Raw genomic sequence first — 17,171 nt, 5'->3', positions numbered from 1 at the left:
TAAAAGCCAAGGATTACCGTGGTAATTAAAAATCTCACTGCTCCTGGCTACCAAGCATAGCGGTACACAGTCCTTGGTCACATGATTGCCTTTATCCAAGTTTCACTTCCCGTCACAGATCCGTTCCCATTTTGGGGTGAAAGTCTTCATTCATATATGTGCTGTACAAGAAAAACTGTTTTTAAAATAACACAATTGCTTAAAAAATAAAAATTGTATTTCTTTCCTTCCTCGTTACTTAGATTCATTCAAAAACAGTGGGGTCAAAATACGCAGTACACCCCTAGATGAATTCATTAAGGGGTGTATATAGTGGCCTGAAAAAGGCACTACATAGCGCTGTTTAGCTATGGGGACTGGTAATATAATGACCAGCTCCATGGAGTTAAGCTGAGTCATTTTACACGACTGATGCAGGTAATCTAGCAACCAGTTAGTCGTTTTTATTCAGCTGCACAAGATAGAAAAAATGCCCAGAGACTCACATGATGTGGGTAGCCTAGTAACCAAATAGGTTGTGATTGGCTGCAGACAGACGACTCAGGTGACAGAGACGATAAATAGCCAGACAAAGGTCGCAGGAGGCAGAGTAGTGACAAGAAAATGAAGCGCCAGAAAGAAAAGAGTAAGAGAAAAGAAAGTGCCAGGCAGGAGAGAGAAGAGGCAGAGAGAGAGAACAGCAGTGACTGCGAGAGCCAAACAAGCAGGAGCAACAGAAAGAGAGAAACGAGAAAAATCTGAGAAACAGTGAGTAACAGAGAAGGAGAGGCAGCTTTGACAGTGAGTAGAGGAACAATTAAAGAGATGTTAATATGAAGAGAGGGAGATAACGAAATAAAGAGATATAAATACAAAGAGAGAGAAAAGAAATGCAGAGTAAGCTCCCAGTATATAAATGTGTTAGACACAAGTATCTTTAATGTTGCAAATTGTAAATCACTTATTATTCACTAAACGTGTTGAAGAAAATTCCCTCATCTCCCTGCCTTTACAACAAGTTAAGCAAAATATCTGACTCCGTGTATTATTCAGCACCTTCACTACTCACTATTACTAATTGTGTCCAAGGGCACTGGCGTCCGAGCTAAAAAAACAAATCATTAATCGCTCACAATACAATTAGCGCTCACCATAACACTTTGATTTGCCACAATGAAGACACATGTGTACTCTGTTGAACCTCTGCTCTGGAGAGGTTGAGGACAGCATCCGCGTGTAAGAGTGAGATTCGTGCCACTGGGTAATATTTCTTCAACTGTACCACAGACTCTCCTATATTAAGTAGGCAGACAGGCACTCTTCCTCTTGAAATGTTCACTACACTCCAGGCTTCCATAATACCTGGATGTTCTTCCAATTGAAGCGGCTCTACCTTGAAGACCTGGTCGAGTTTGGTACCAGATTATAGTTTCAGTCCCGGGTTTTAATGGTCTCACATCTTTTATTCTTGCACGTTTTACTTGACCTTTACTCTTGGTGAACTTCTGGTGAGCGGACAAGACTTTTATAGTCTGATGTAATACTCATTGCTGGGCTTGTGAAGCAGAAGGAATGAAGTTTTGTAAGGCTTCCAGCATTTCTCCATAGCAATTTCTACGAATGTTCATGCACAAAATGATGGCTGGAGCATTTCTCTCTGCTACATCTACGACTAAGATTCCTTGACAGTTTGGCCTTCCCGGTCATCACTGTAGACTCCCAGTAGCCTACTAAGGGAACATTTTGTCCATTGATAGCAATGACATTCATAACCTATTCAGGAGGTTGTACTAATTCTTCTAGGGACCAATAATTCTGAAATATGGCTCTGCATATGGTGGTCACCTGAGATCCTGTATCCAGTGGCACTGGAAAAGGTATGCCATGGATGTGCATGGTAACCTCCGGGCAGGGTCCCACATACTTTGAAAACCATCTGGGGACCTACTCTTGGTTTCCCTGAGGGACGGTCCTTGGCCTCAGGGGATATCCGTTTAACTGCCAACAATCTTTTTCGGTATGTCTTCTTTTCTGGCAATGCCTGCAGATAACTGGGTCTGGTCTACTCAGTCGTATTCTGGTAGACGTAGTAGCTAGACACTAATTACTCTTTTGTTGCAGGACTATTGAGTTCTCTCATCTGTCTAATCTTGTCTGCAGTTCTTCCATGTTGTTACAGAGAGAGGATACACTGCGGGCTACTGCTGCAACGTCCTTCTGTACAATGTCGAGGATCTCCATCCTGTCAGACTGGCTCTGACCCGCTTGTAACACCAGGACATTCTTCTGGGATCCTGTAGATAAATGTTCTTTTTCCTTATAGGGAGAGGTCTCTGACATTGCGTCAATCCCTGTTGAGACTTTTCTACCTAGCACCTCTATGACCAGTTCCTTAAAGGGGTTGTCTCGCGGCAGCATGTGGGGTTATACACTTCTGTATGGCCATATTAATGCACTTTGTAATATACATCGTGCATTAAATATGAGCCATACAGAAGTTATTCACTTACCTGCTCCGTTGCTAGCGTCCCCGTTGCCATGGATCCGTCTAAATTCGCTGTCTTCTGGCATTTTTAGACGCGCTTGCGCAGTCCGGTCTTCTCCCTGGTGAATGGGGCCGCTCGTGCCGGAGAGCTGGTCCCGCGTCGTCATCGTAGCTCCGCCCCGTCACGTGTGCCGATTCCAGCCAATCAGGAGGCTGGAATCGGCAATGGACTGCACAGAGCCCACGGTGCACCATGGGAGAAGACCCGCGGTGCATCGTGGGTGAATATCCCGGCAGCCATCTTGGTGAAGGAAGAAGAAGGAAGACGTCGCAGAGCGGGGATTCGGGTAAGTAATAAAATTTTTTTTTTTTAACACATCCCTTGGGGTTGTCCTGCACCGAACGGGGGGCCTATGGGAAAAAAAAAACCCGTTTCGGCGCGAGACAACCTCTTTAAAGTTTAGGAAAGAGAGACCCGTGTTCTGGACGGATAGCATGCGCAGCTGTCTTTTGATTTCTTCTGTGGCTGCTCCTTCCATGAATTGTTCACATAGCATCTGATCTGCTCCTATCGCTACTACTGGATCTGTGTGGATCATGTCCTTCATGTCTTCTTGTAGCGACAGTGCGTATTCTCGGAGCGCTTCATGTGATTTCTTGTTTTCTGTTAAAGAAACATTGTTTTCCTCCGGATGCAGTGCTGGTCTCAAAGATGTTCTGCTGTCTCTCAAAAATCTGATCCACTGTCTTCCTATGTTCACCAGGCCATGAATTGACCTCTCTAGTTGCTGCACCTTCTTGTTGGACCACTCACATCTCCAACTTTTGTTCATTAGTGAGAGGACTCAGCCATGTAAAATGACATAGATTAACCCTCTAGGGCTGGCCATTATATTACCAGTCGCCATAACTAAACAGCGCTATGTAGTGCCTTTTTCCAGGCCATTACATCTAGTTTTCAAAATGTGGTCATTTGTGGGGGTCCTCTGTCGTTTTGGCCGCTCAAGGACTCTACAAGGGTGCAATGGGGCCTGAAACACCTTCAAGCAAAATTTCTGTTCTGAAAGCCACCGCTGCTCCTTTTGGTTTGGGCCCCGTTGTGCATACGGACATAAGACTAGGGCCACAATGGGTATGTTTCTGAACACAGGACAAACAGGGGTATCCATTTGGGGGTGCAAATCCTCATTTTCATGTGTACTATAAAAACAAAACCTGTCTTTAACCCATTTAGAACCAAGCACTGTAAATTTACGGTGCTTGGTCCTGTGCTTTAAACCCTGCCGATAGTAAAAATACGGCGGGGGTTTAAAGCCTCTGCTTCTGCAATAAATCAGAAGCATGTCGGGTTGTCAGCTGTTAGCGACAGCTGAGAACCCGTGGGAGAAGGCATAAGTGGTTTTTAACTCTTTCTGCCTTCTGAGAGTGAGGGTGCTTTCACACTGGCGATGAAATTGCATGATTTCCCAGCATTGCGAGGCTGCAAGAAATTACAAAATGATGAAGCCAATGGCAAAATCGCAGCATGTCCTATCTATTTGTGATCTTGCCCATTGTTTCCAATGGGGCCGGCAGCAGCAGCGTCGGCCCCATTGAAAGCAATGGGAGATAATCACGATCCTCTGTGGGAATTTCTTTATGACCAATTAGAGGCAGTGCTTAGCCATTCACAACGCTCAGCCAATCAGAGACAGCACTTTCAGGAGGCAGAGATTTTTCAATCCCTGGCCAGAAAAGATGTTGAAGAAGAGTGTCGGGGTCCTGTAAGAAGACGCGCTGACAGCACTTCTAAAGGTGATGTATTATTATAATTTTTTGTTCGGCAACTAGGGATTATTTTCGTAGTAGGGCTTATATTTCAAGCCCCCACCCCCCTCCCCCATCCTCGCCACAGGGAGTCCCCTTATCACTGACAGCAGTGGCAGAGGATTGTGATCTTCTCCCATTGATTTCAATGGGGTGGGAACCACTGCCGCCAAACCCATTGAGGACAATGGGAGAACATCACGATCTCCTGGTGCAGCTGTGACAGCAGTGGTAGGGAATTCCTTCAGCAGTCTTGTCCCATTGGCATCAATGGGAGAAGATCCCTATCTCCTGCTGTGGCTGTGACAGCCACAACAGGAGATTCCTTCAGCCCTGCTGTGATGCCAGGTTGTTTCCCTGTGAAAATGCCTCGCATCCAGGGCTTTTCAGAAGGATTGTGAGAGCGATATTGGACCGTCAATCACATGCCAACATTGCTCTCTCCAGTGTGCAGGAGGACTGAAAGTGAAAAGCGTTCTTCCGCTACGCGGGCCGGCTGCCGAGATTCTCTAGCACAGCAGAGCTACAGGGTCCCAGCAGACCCTGATCAGCTCTGCCAGTGACTATTGTCACTACAGGGGATGTTTCTCCCTGTAACTGAGGCTCCTATGGATACCTCAGCTACAGTGGGAAAGTGTAAAAAAGAAAACGTGAATGTATAACGTCATGGGGGACATAGATGTTAATAAAAATAATCACAAGTAAAACAAAATTACAGAACAAAATAAACATCTATACATAAAAAAGAAAATTATCCAAAGCCGACGCCAACCAAAACAGTCGCCGTATGCACCCTGTAATCCAAAAGCATACGTTATATATCAAAACATTCGAAACAAAATGAGGAAGCCGTTACTATCCTTTATTATAGCCTTATAGTGACTGTTTATGCTGTGATTTATGTTTTGGTGTGGTTTGAATAAATGACACTTAAGTTTTCCATTGCCTGACCCTCCTCTTAAGGAAGACTCAAAACTACAGATGACAGACGACTTGCCGCATTCTTCCTGTCATTGCACAAAGGCCTTCAGCTGATGGCTGTTGGAAATCCCTCAAGGGGCCCAGTGTGCTCCCTCACACCCCCCTACTCTACCGTCATTAACTAATTGTCCTCCCTGTTGTGTGAGAGTACAAGTCCAGCACTGGAAGGGTTACACATAGGCCTCTATCACTAGACTGGAGTAAAAATAAGCATATGGTCACCAGAACTCATACAGGGAACCCAGAAAGAGCCACCGCAGCTGTCCCTTCTCTAGAACCTCAATTTGTCACAGTGAGACAGAGGGAGATAAATTTTACATGGTGGTGACGTCATCGCAGGCCTTCAGCCACCACTAATCCTCACTGCTGAGCTCCGCCCTCTTATATACTGATCACATGACGGTGATGTCATCACAGGATCTTTAGCTACCACTTATCCTCTTCATTGCTGAGCTCCGCCCTCTCACCTAGTGGTCACATGATGATGACATCATCACAGGTCCTTTAGCTATTGCAGTGTAGCAGATACAGAGCAGGTCTGTTATCAGTCAGCAGATTTCCCATTATTCAGAGACTTGTATGCAGAGGACACGGTAAGATACAAAAGGTGCATTTTTCGCAGTTTTGTGGCATTTTTTTGGTGCAATTTCTGTAATGGAAGTAAAACTGTAAAGATAAGGTGACCAGACGGCTCGATTTAGGCGGGACAGTTCTGCGTTCCACGAGACCCCAACGGGACAGCCATTTGTCCCACTTTCGGGACATTGGGTCCGCATTACAGTGATCACCAGCCAAAGTGCCACAGTTGCCAGGCCGATAATTACTTTACAGTGCCGCTCCCCTCCTCCCCTGACCTCTCTTTTTTGGTACCACAAGACAGGAGGCGCTGCTGTGAGCGCTCACACTTCCGCCGGCAGCGCTGAAAGGAGCAGCGACGCTGCAAATACCAGGAGAAGGTAAGTATATGGGTCTTAGGGGAGCACAATACTATTGGGGCCACTGTGGGGGTTAGTATTATTACTGGGGCTGGTATAGGGGAGCCATAATACTATTGGGCTACTGTGAGGGTTGTTATTATTGCTAGGGCTGTTCTAGGGGAGCACTACTACTACTGGACCACTGTGTGTGTCACTATTTTTGCTGGGGCTGGTATAGGGGGGCACTAATTCTACTGGGGCTTCCGTGGGGGTCACTATTATTGCTGGGGATGGTATAGGGGACACTATAGTGAGGCCACCGTGGGGTCACTATTACTACTAAGGCCACTCTGATGTGGCAGCATACCTCAAGCTGACTTAGGGTATGTTTACACATGGCAGAAATGCTGCGAAATGTCCACAGCAGAAATTTCCGCAGTAAATTCTGCATAAAAAACCTGTCAAAATCTGTACCATTGGTACAGATATCCGCAGCTGATTTCATACTATGCAGCGCTCCTGCTCCCCTCCTCTGAAGGCTTCCCACTGTTAGTGGTACCCGGCTTCTTATTCCCTGCAGCCTGGTCAGATGTGGCACTGGTGGTCAGGTGAGGCCACTACAGGCCATTGGGAACCAGAAGTCAGGGAGTGCTGACAGCGGGAAGCCTACGGAGCAGGGGAGCATTGCGTTGTATGAAATCATCTGCGGATACGTGGCTGATTTCCAGTCAAAATGGTACGGGTTTTGACTGGGTTTTTTTGGATATGGAAATGCTGTGGAATTTGCACCCTTTTTTTTAAACTAGTCCTGTACTTTTTATAACAGAGGTAAAATCATACGTTGTGGTAAGCCCGCCCCCTGACCACACCCCTTTGTCCAACTTTGACCCTGGAAAAATCTGCTCACTTTTGTTAAGAGAAATCGTTGCGGTGAGCTCAGACTTGTTACATGTGGTTTTTACCCATCAGATTGTAAAAAGGGAGAAGTCTGTAGAACAACCATTAGCAAGTCTACAACTTAATCAGAACCATGAGTGTAGCAATAAGAGTCGAAGGAGTTGCAATTGTAACCAGGCCCCTAAAAAGGGGACCCGAAGGACATTCTTGTCACACTAAACCCACACTGCAGATCATCATTACTTGTGCTCACAGCCGGCCAGTGCTGCATCTGAACTGCAACTCCTCCTCCCGTCTCTGAAGCTTTAGAGTAGTGGACTTATATATTTCAGTAATAATGAATCTGCTGATATGCAAGCTCGCAGTCGTACTTATCCTTATTCCCTGTTATGTGGTTTTATAATGTGTAACATCTTTGATACTGCTGCTTGCTGCCACCTAGGGAGAGTCAATGTCGATCCAATTTCCTAATGGGAGGCCACCCCTATCAGGGCGATTACTCCAATTATAGGTTGTTCCTTCTGACCCTGTAAAGACCAGAATCAAGCTCACACACTGTGACAGTCTTGTGTACAATTGAGAGTTTCTTCTTCTTTTTTTTTTTTTTAATAAAGGGCCGGCAGTACTAGAACCCTCCAGTTCATCCAGTTTTCTGGTGTTCTCACCAAAATGGTCCTCCTGGATGAGCCACCAAGGATGGACAAAGACAGGAATGAGGTTAACAAAAGAATATTAAACTTCACCTTAGAGATCATCCACCTGCTGACCGGAGAGGTAAGCTTTTCTGTATTTCTTTGATCTTTATTTTATTATATAACAAGTCAAACTAAGGGAAGAGAAAATACAATCCTTCCTCTGGGCGATAAAGAAAAAGTCCTTCGAGTCTTTCCTTATCAGTATTAGGCTTAAGACCTTCCACCATTTTTGTAGCCCACCTTTGGACACAGTGTTTTTGATCATCTTGTAGGTGAGATCTCCAGACCTGAACACAGTATTCCCGATGTGGTCTCACTAGAGCTCTATGCAGTGTAATCACAATCTCTTGCTTTCTACTGAGGAATACTGGGTTCAGTTCTCTACATGTCTCTCTCCATCCACAGGATTACACAATGGTGAAGAAGACATTGGCTGACGGTGTGACTTCCAACAGCCATCTCCATGAGTCAGGAGGATGGAGCAGGAGCCAGAGCCCCATCACAGAGGCTCCTCCTCACTTACCGATACATGATCAGAAGATCCTAGAACTCACCAACAAGATCACTGAGCTGCTGACTGGAGAGGTGACACTGCTGGGAATGCTGGGTAATTATACAGTAACAGCACTAGAGGAGTCTGGGTAATGACGGTATCATTGTGTGTGTCAGGTTCCTATAAGGTGTCAGGATGTCGCTGTCTATTTCTCCATGGAGGAGTGGGAGTATTTAGAAGAACATGAGCATCTGTACAAGAACGTCATGATGGAGAACTACCAGCTTCCGATATCACAAGGTAAGATTTATACATACTGCACATAGTATATACATATGTATAGTGTTTGCAGTTGTCACATGCTTAGATATCATGAAACCAGCTGTGCCCAGAAGTAGAGGCCGGAGGGACTTGAGCATTGGGCAGTGGATGTAAGAGGTGTGTATGGGGCTTGTTTACTATTTTATCATCAGTCACTAAGTTTAGGGCTCCCTCAGACAAGCTTATGCGCATTTACGTGTGCCTTAGCACTATGGTTTTTTTTGAATAATGTTGTTTGTGCATGTATCGGAGTATTTTGCTGTACCTACTCCGCCTGCAGGGCATGTTCATTTGCGCGCGGCAAACAAACCACACCACTTGAAATGGCTAATTAGTTCCAAATGTGTTCTTTATGCAGCAGATCATGCATTACCTTGCATATTGCACGCTCATTCATGCACCTCCTTTGACCTTCATTGAAAATACAGCATTTTCCTTTTTTTTTTCTTCGAGTGACTTAATTGCGCATGTATAATACGTGCTTGTGAACGAACCCATTGAAATCAGTGGGTTCTATTTTCTGTGTATTGTGCATGCAAATACACCCATATAGGAGCACTTGTAAAAGAAAACCTTTAGTCACTGAAGGTCGCCTTTAGCACCATTTTGTGCCATGCATGCACACATGTGAAATAACTCACAATATTAGAGTGCCCCAATTTAAAGGGGTTCTGACACAAATAATGTTTTTATGCTTTAGCAGCCATTGTTCCCTGGTGTGCCTAATGGACCCAGGGAACCAATGGTTTAATGGCTGCTAAAGCATAAAAAGATAATACTTACCTGTTCTTCTGTTGTTGTTGACATCGGGGGGTCATCTCCCGGCAGGCGCTGTTCCTCCTCTTCTGTCTGCACGAGCCGCGCCGCTCCGGGATCGCGCGCATGCGCAGTGGAGAGGTGCCCTCTGACAGGAGTCAGGATGGGCTGCGTCTCCACTGCGCATGCACAGCACTCCGGAGTTCAGCAGGACGGACGGGGCGCCCACAGCAAGCACTGCTTGTTCGTTCACCTCGGAAGTGCCTGACGGACGGACCAGAGCAGGAAGCGGTCTTTTTGACCGCTCCTGCTCTGCTTTAAAGGCACAGAAGAAGATGCCGGCTGGAGGGGACATGCCTGGCGATTGGGCCAGGCCAGGCAAGGTGAGTACAATTTTTTTTCTTTGATGTCAGAACCCCTTTAATGCTCTTTTGACAACACATTTACCGTATACAACAAACATAGTATATTATTGTGTGGAATTGGCCTGGATCCGTGAAACACGCAAATGGTTGGCCAACTGTGAGCATGTATTGTAGATATAAGGAAGAAAAAAGAGGCGCCTTTACTTTTTAAAGCAGTGAGGCTGAATTGTCAGCATGATGAACTTTTGTTCAGTTGTTACTTTATTGATAAATTCACCCACTGAAAGAGAATTCAGAGTGACATAGTCAAAAAGGAAGAAGAAACTGTTTAACATTTTTTAAACATATGTGGATCTTCATTCAGACAACACTGTATATTATGATAAAGATGACGGAACTGAATGCAAAAAATTAATTACATTTTATAGAAATTTGTAAATCATAAGAATCCACAGATATGCGAGTTATTTCTGTGACACAATCCCTGATAGGGTTGTTGTGAAGGTAAACAGGTAGAGTCCTGCCAGAAGAGGTTCTTAGGTGTGAGCAAATAAGGGAGATGGAATAAATCCTCCACAGTGCCACCTTCTAAAAGGCAGCATTCCTTCAAGCCAAAGTCAGACTTTTTATACAAGCCTTGTTACAATGACCGAGAATTCAAAGCAAAGCCAGACTCCATGAACAGACAGCTGTTTCAGGGTTTTTGCCCTTCATCAGTGTACAGTAGGAGTCTGGCTTTGCTAGTGAGAGGCCTGGGATGAGGGTCAAAAACTCTATCTTGTATCAAAAGTCTGACTTTGGCTTGAAGGAATGCTGCCTTTCAATAGGTGGCACTGTGGAGGATTTATTCCATCTCCCTTATTTGCATATTACCCAGAGGAGCGTGCATGGCCATTTGAGTCTCCTCACTTAGTTTATAGTATAGTTGCTCTCTCTTAGGTGTGGGCAACATAATGTAGAAAAAAAATCTGCATTGCAAATTGACCTGAGGTACAGATTTTATATCTGTGGCATGTCAATTTTTGCAGCCAATTTTTAGGGTAGATTGCAAATGAGGAGTGACATTTATTTCAAATCCAACCCGAAATCTACATGTTACACATGCAGATTTTGACATTGCTTTACATAAAGAAATGCACACTTTATGCTGCAGGTATTGTGCCCAGTGTTGACGTACATAGTGGACCTATATGGTTTTTGTGGCAGCTTTTGAGTCAAAGACAGAAGTGGATTCAAAAGAAATTGGAAATATAAAGGAAGGACATTTACTTCTCCTTTGTGCTGGATCCAATTCTGGCTTTGACTCTAAAAACTGTACCTAAAACTGAATTCAAAACCAGAAGAGTCTTTCCAGTCAAATTTGGAAAATTACAATCATGTCTATTTTTAAAGTTGGAAAAAAAACCAAAAAACTGAAATCCATTTTTAATCCTAACAGAAAAACCCCGTAAGAATGAGGAGAATTTCATGCCATTGCCAAAGTGTGAATTAGACAACAACGATATCAAGTGTCATTCTTCAGAAGAAAACTCTCTTACCCTTACACACCGAAGTACTAACAGAGGGAAGAAGCCATACTCCTGTTCAGAATGTGGGAAATCTTTTACATCTAAGTCACATCTTCTTACACATCAAAGAATTCACACAGGAGAGAAGCCGTATTCATGTTCTGAATGTGGGAAATGTTTTATAGATAAATCGGTTCTCATTAGACATGAGAAAATTCACACAGGAGAAAAGCCATTTTCATGTCCAGAATGTGGGAAATGTTTTGTAGTAAAATCATTTCTTGATAAACATCAAAGAATTCACACAGGAGAGAAGCCATATTCATGTTCAGAATGTGGGAAATGTTTTACAGATAAATCAGTTCTCATTACACATGAGAAAATTCATGCAGGAGAAAAGCCATTTTCATGTCCAGAATGTGGGAAATGCTTTATATCAAAGTCACATCTTCTTATACATCAAAGAAATCACACAGGAGAGAAGCCGTATTCATGTTCAGAATGTGGGAAATGTTTTACAAATAAATCAGTTCTCATTAGACATCATAAAACTCACACAGGAGAAAAGCTTTATTCATGCTCAGAATGTGGGAAATGTTTTCCAGATAAATCAGCTCTCATTAGACATGATAGAATACACACAGGAGAAAAGCCATTTTCATGTTCTGAATGTGGTAAATGCTTTATGCTGAAATCCCATCTTGTTAAACATAAGAAAATACACACAGGAGAGAAACCATTTTTATGTTCAGAATGTGGAAAATGCTTTATTGATAAATACAAGCTTAAGGATCATCAGAATATACACAAAGGGGAGAAACCATTTTCATGTTCTAACTGTGGGAAATGTTTCACTGATAAATCCAATCTTATTACACATGAGAGAATTCACACAGAAGAGAAACAACATTCATGTTTAGAATGTGGGAAATTTTTTAGGCGGAAATCTGATCTTCTGATACATGAAAGAATTCATACAGGAGAGAAACCTTTTTCTTGTTCAGCATGTGGGAAATGTTTTAGACACAAGTCAGATCTTGCTAAACATGGGAGAATTCATACAGGAGAAAAACCATATTCTTGTTCAACATGTGGGAAATGTTTTAGAAGTAAATCACAACTTATTAAACATCAGAAAACTCACAGAGACAAGATACTGTTTTGATGTTTTATATGTAAAAAAATGTTTTACAAGAAAATTAAAAGTTGAGAAGAAACCATTCTTGTTTGCAATGTGCAAAAGGCTGCAAGAGCAAAAGAAAGATATATAATACATTAGGTTATTCAGAGACATTAAATAGCCAGTAAACATTTTATTTTGTGGAATTTGCCTGGATCGGTCAAACACCCAATTGGTTGGTCAACTGAACGGGATTCATATGAAAATGTATTGTAGATTGTAACAGGGTGAGAGGTGTGGTCTGGAGTGGAAGGTATTAGCCTCTGTGATGTAGTCCGGTCCTCTTTTACTCCAGGCCAGATCTTACAACCAGTCCAGCATGCCATTTAAGGAGACAGGTGGAAGGTAGAGGCGGGTGTGTGTGCCTGGGAGATTCAGGCTGCAGTTAAACTGTGACGTCCTTTGTGAGCAGAGAGGCGCTGTGGACGAGGCGCTGCGTGGTTCCAGCAGGACCCCTGGGGTATGCCTGCCCTTGGACTAGAGTCTGAAGATACTGAAGGCGTACGGACCAGCTGCGCTCTGGACATCCACAGGTCTGTGCAAACCTATGTATTGTTTCCTCAGCTGAGGATTTACTTGCTTCGCCTACGGACTGTGGAGGGTTAAACTTAAAAAGAGACTTTGGTGTTGCCATCATTTATTATTTCTCTGGAGACCCAGTCGTCTATGTTTTCTGGTAAAGATTATATGAATAAACCAAACAAGAAGAAAAGTGACCGTTTGGCGTTCTCTTTAACCCCCGCTGTGCTACAAGATATAAGAAATAGAAAAGGCGCCTTTCTTTCAAAGCAGTGAAGGAGAATTTTCACCATGATGAACTTTGCTTCTTGTTACTGTCTTAGTAAATGCACCTGCTATTGGAGACTTCAGAGTGATGTAGTGAAAAAGTAAAGAAACTCCATAAGGACTTTTAAACATTTTTTAAACGTATGTGGACCTTCATTCAGACAATACTGTATATAATGATGAAGATGATGGAACTGAATGCAAAAAATAAATTCATTACATTTAAAACAATTTGTAAAGCCTAAGAATTCACAGATATGCCACTTTCTTCTGTGACACGAATACCTAAAAGGGTTGTTTTGAAGTCCCTCCGTGGAAGAGGTTTCTTAGGTGTGAGCAAGAGGTAAATGGTGAGTTCATGGAGGATTTTTGAACCAGATGGGAAAATTGGTGCTGGTGTAACTATACATGGGATGAATGCCGGTCGCATTAACCCTCTTGGACTTGGAATATAGGAGCTCCCGAACTTAAGGTTGTTTTCACATCACAGTCCTATGTTTACAGTATATAATAAGCATGTCACTAGCATTAGCAATTAACGGCCATGTGTGCGACTGTATGATTACACAGAGCCTTACGTTGGAACTAGAGATGAGCGAGCGCACTCGTCCGAGCTTGATACTCGTTCAAGCATTAGGGTACTTGAGATGCTCGTTACTCGAGAGGAGCACCACGCGGTACTCGAGTCAATTCCATTTCCTTCCCGCATAATTAGCGCCATTTTCTAGCCAATAGACATGCAGAGAAGGCATTACCACTTCCTCCTGTGACGTGCCAGCCCTATCCAAAGCCCCCTGCAGTGAGTGGCTGGCGAGATCAAGTGACCGCTAAGTACTGAAAGTGGTCCCGCCCGCGGCTCGCCTCAGACACACGCTGGCAGAGATTAGGGAAAGTGCTGCTGCTCATTCAGGGATAGTGTTAGCGTCTTCAAGAACCCCAACGGTCCTTCTTAGGGCTACATCTGACTTGTGCATTACTGTTGTTGCTGGCTAGGAGCAGTTTTGCATAATTTTTTTTTTTTCATCTCGGGCTGTGCAGGCCATTACAGCTATAGCGTTCTCAGTCTGCAGTCTATTATACAGAGTATAGGGAAGGTGCTGCTGCTGATATAGGGAAAGTGTTAGCGTAGAATCCTGTCTACAAGAACCCCAACGGTCCTTCTTAAGGCTACATCTCACCGTGTGCATTTTACTTGGTGCCTGCTGGGAGTTGTAGTGCTTCCATTTTTGTATTACGCAGCTAGGCCTGTTTGCAGCCTTTCAGCAAAATTTTTATTCAGGCTGCAGTGCCGTACACTAACGCTCTCATCGTGAAAGTGCACGCAAATAATTCCTAGCCTGCTGCGAACTACCTCATTTATACCGTTCTGTGTCTGCAGTGCATTAGACAGCGGTCTCACCACTAAACAGTACTGTAATATTACCGGGGCCACTGCAAAGTATTTCAGCTCTGCCACTGTGCAGAGCATCTCACAATACCATTTCCGCTGGTGGGGTTGAGATAGCCGCAGTTACCAGCACTATCCACTGGCTTTAGAGTCTTCTCCCACTCCACACAGCCTCTATAATCTACAAGTCTCTGTGAGCAGTAAATTACCCCTAGGTATCAGCACAAGACAGCGGGTTACTTTTTTCTAGTCACAGCATATAGCCTCCGCTATCCACAAGTCTCTGTGTGCGGTGAATTATGGCCCAGTTGTCAGTGCTGTAAAGTGGGGTAATTTATTTGGCCCCTGCTTTATTCGTAATCCGCCATGATGAGGAGTAGGGGTAAGGGTCGAGGACGTGAACGCGGACGCCCAACGGAGGGTGTGGGCACAGGCCGAGTTCATGGTCCAGGTGAATCGCAGCCAGCTGCTGAGAGATTAGGAGAGAGGCAAGTTTCTGGGGTCCCCAGCTTCATATCACAATTTATAGGTCCACGTGGTAGACCTTTATTACAAACAGAGCAGTGTGAGCAGGTCCTGTCGTGGATGGCAGAAAATGCATCTAGCAATGCATCGACCACCCAGTCTTCTACGCAGTCCACTGCTCCCGGCTTAGGGACTGCTACTCTGAATCCTCTGGCTGCTGCTCCTCCTTCCTCACAGCCACCTCACTCCATGAAAAGGACATATTCTGAGCAGGAAGACTCCCAGGAACTGTTCTTGGGTCCCTGCCATGAGTGGAAAAAAATGGTTCCTCTCTCACCTGAGGAGTTTGTCGTGACCGATGCCCAACCTTTGGAAAGTTCCCGGAGTCCGGGTGATGAGGCTGGGGACTTCCGGCAACTGTCTCAAGAGCTTCCAGTGGGTGAGGAGGATGATGATGATGAGACCCAGTTGTTTGTCAGTGAGGTAGTAGTAAGGGCAGTAGGTCCGAGGGAGGAGCACACAGAGGATTCTGGGGAAGAGCAGATGGACGATGAAGTGACTGACCCCACCTGGTTTGCTAAGCCTACTGAGTACAGGGTTTCAGAGGGGGAGGCATGTGCAGCAGCAGGACAGGTTGGAAGAGGCAGTGGAGTGGCCAGGGTAGAGGCAGGGCCAGAGCGAAGAATCCACCAACTGTTTCCCAAAGCACCCCCTCGTGCCAAGCCACCGTGCAGAGGCCAAGGGGTTCAAAAGTGTGGATGTTTTTTAGTGACAGCGCAGACGACCGACGAACAGTGGTGTACAACCTGTGTCGCGCCAAGATCAGCCAGGGAGCCACCAGTACCAGCCTCACCACCACCAGCATTCACAGGCATATGATGGCCAAGCACCCCACAAGGTGGGACGAAGGCCGTTCACCGCCTCCGGGTCGCACCACTGCCTCTCCCCCTGTGCCCCAACCTGCCACTGAGATCCAACACCTCCCCCCCCACAGAATACAGGAACGAGCGCCTCCCGGCCTGCACGCACACCCTCACCTCCGCTGTCCTCGGCCCCATCCAGCAATGTCTCTCAGCGCAGCGTCCAGCTGTCGCTAGCGCAAGCGCAAATACGCCGCCACGCACCCACACGCTCAAGCTTTAAACGTGCACATTGCCAAATTGATCAGCCTGGAGATGCTGCTGTACAGGCTTGTGGAAACGGAGGCTTTCAAAAACATGATGGCGGCGGCGGTCCCACGCTACTCGGTCCCGAGTCGACACTATTTTTCCCGGTGTGCCATCCCAGCCCTACACCAGCACGTCTCCCGCAACATCAATTGTGCCCTCACCAACGCAGTGACTAGGAAGGTCCACTTAACCACGGACACATGGACAAGTACTGGCGGTCAGGGCCACTATATCTCCCTGACAGCACACTGAGTGAATTTGGTGGAGGCTGGGACCGAGCCAGAGCCTGGGACCGCACACGTCCTACCCACACCCAGAATAACGGGTCCTTCCTCGGTTCTGGTATCTGCGGCGGTCTATGCCACCTCCTCTAAACCCTCCACCTCCTCCTCCTCTTACGCAACCTCTACCTCTTAATTAAGAAATGTGAGCAGCACGTCGCCAGCAGTCGATGTGGCGCAGCACAGCGGTGGGCAAGCGTCAGCAGGCCGTGCTGAAACTACTCAGCCTAGGTGACAAGAGGTGGAACGTCAGAAAAAGATCCGCGCTCAAAACGGAGTGGACTGAGGACAGATTCAAATGTAAGTAATGGTTTGGTATAACACTTACTTGGAAGGAGGGGGGTATGATGCACAGATGCCCCCTCCTCAAAGTGTCCTCCACAAGGTATAGAGCTATGCTCCAAGGTGCATAGTATTGATCAGAAAATTATAATCAAACGAAACTTTTAATCAGTCAACGCGTTTCGGTGCAAAACAAAGCACCTTTCTCAAGCCATACAGATAAAACAAATAATGCATACATTTATACATGATAAAAGAAGGAAGAAACATACCCTTCACATGCTTGTCAGTGCCGTGTTCCCGGCGTCTCGGGGGGTAGGCGTACACTGATGACGTACTGCGCTACTCGGTCCCCAGTCGCCACTATTTTTCCCGGTGTGCCGTCCCAGTCCTACACCAGCACGTCTCCTGCAACATA

The 17,171-nt window shown here is 45.3% G+C and overlaps 2 protein-coding genes across 2 annotated transcripts in view; one reads left to right on the top strand and one right to left on the bottom strand.

The window, feature by feature from the left end:
• The window catches only part of LOC136607801 (zinc finger protein 605-like), a 432,755-nt gene that overhangs the window by 318,670 nt on the left and 96,914 nt on the right, over window positions 1-17,171 (bottom strand). The gene's annotated exons all lie outside the window — the stretch shown is intronic.
• The window catches only part of LOC136612439 (zinc finger protein 721-like), a 564,334-nt gene continuing 552,945 nt past the window's right edge, over window positions 5,783-17,171 (top strand). The window contains exons 1-2 of the mRNA XM_066592832.1: window positions 5,783-5,844; window positions 7,680-7,839. Coding sequence (XP_066448929.1) covers window positions 5,831-5,844; window positions 7,680-7,839 — 174 coding nt within the window. The 5' untranslated portion in view covers window positions 5,783-5,830. The remainder of the gene's footprint in view (window positions 5,845-7,679; window positions 7,840-17,171) is intronic.

The sequence above is a fragment of the Eleutherodactylus coqui genome, chromosome 1 (assembly GCF_035609145.1).
Source record: "Eleutherodactylus coqui strain aEleCoq1 chromosome 1, aEleCoq1.hap1, whole genome shotgun sequence".
NCBI lineage: Eukaryota > Metazoa > Chordata > Amphibia > Anura > Eleutherodactylidae > Eleutherodactylus > Eleutherodactylus coqui.
The sequence above is the reverse complement of the archived record's forward strand: the minus strand, read 5'-3'. Positions and strand labels throughout refer to the sequence as shown.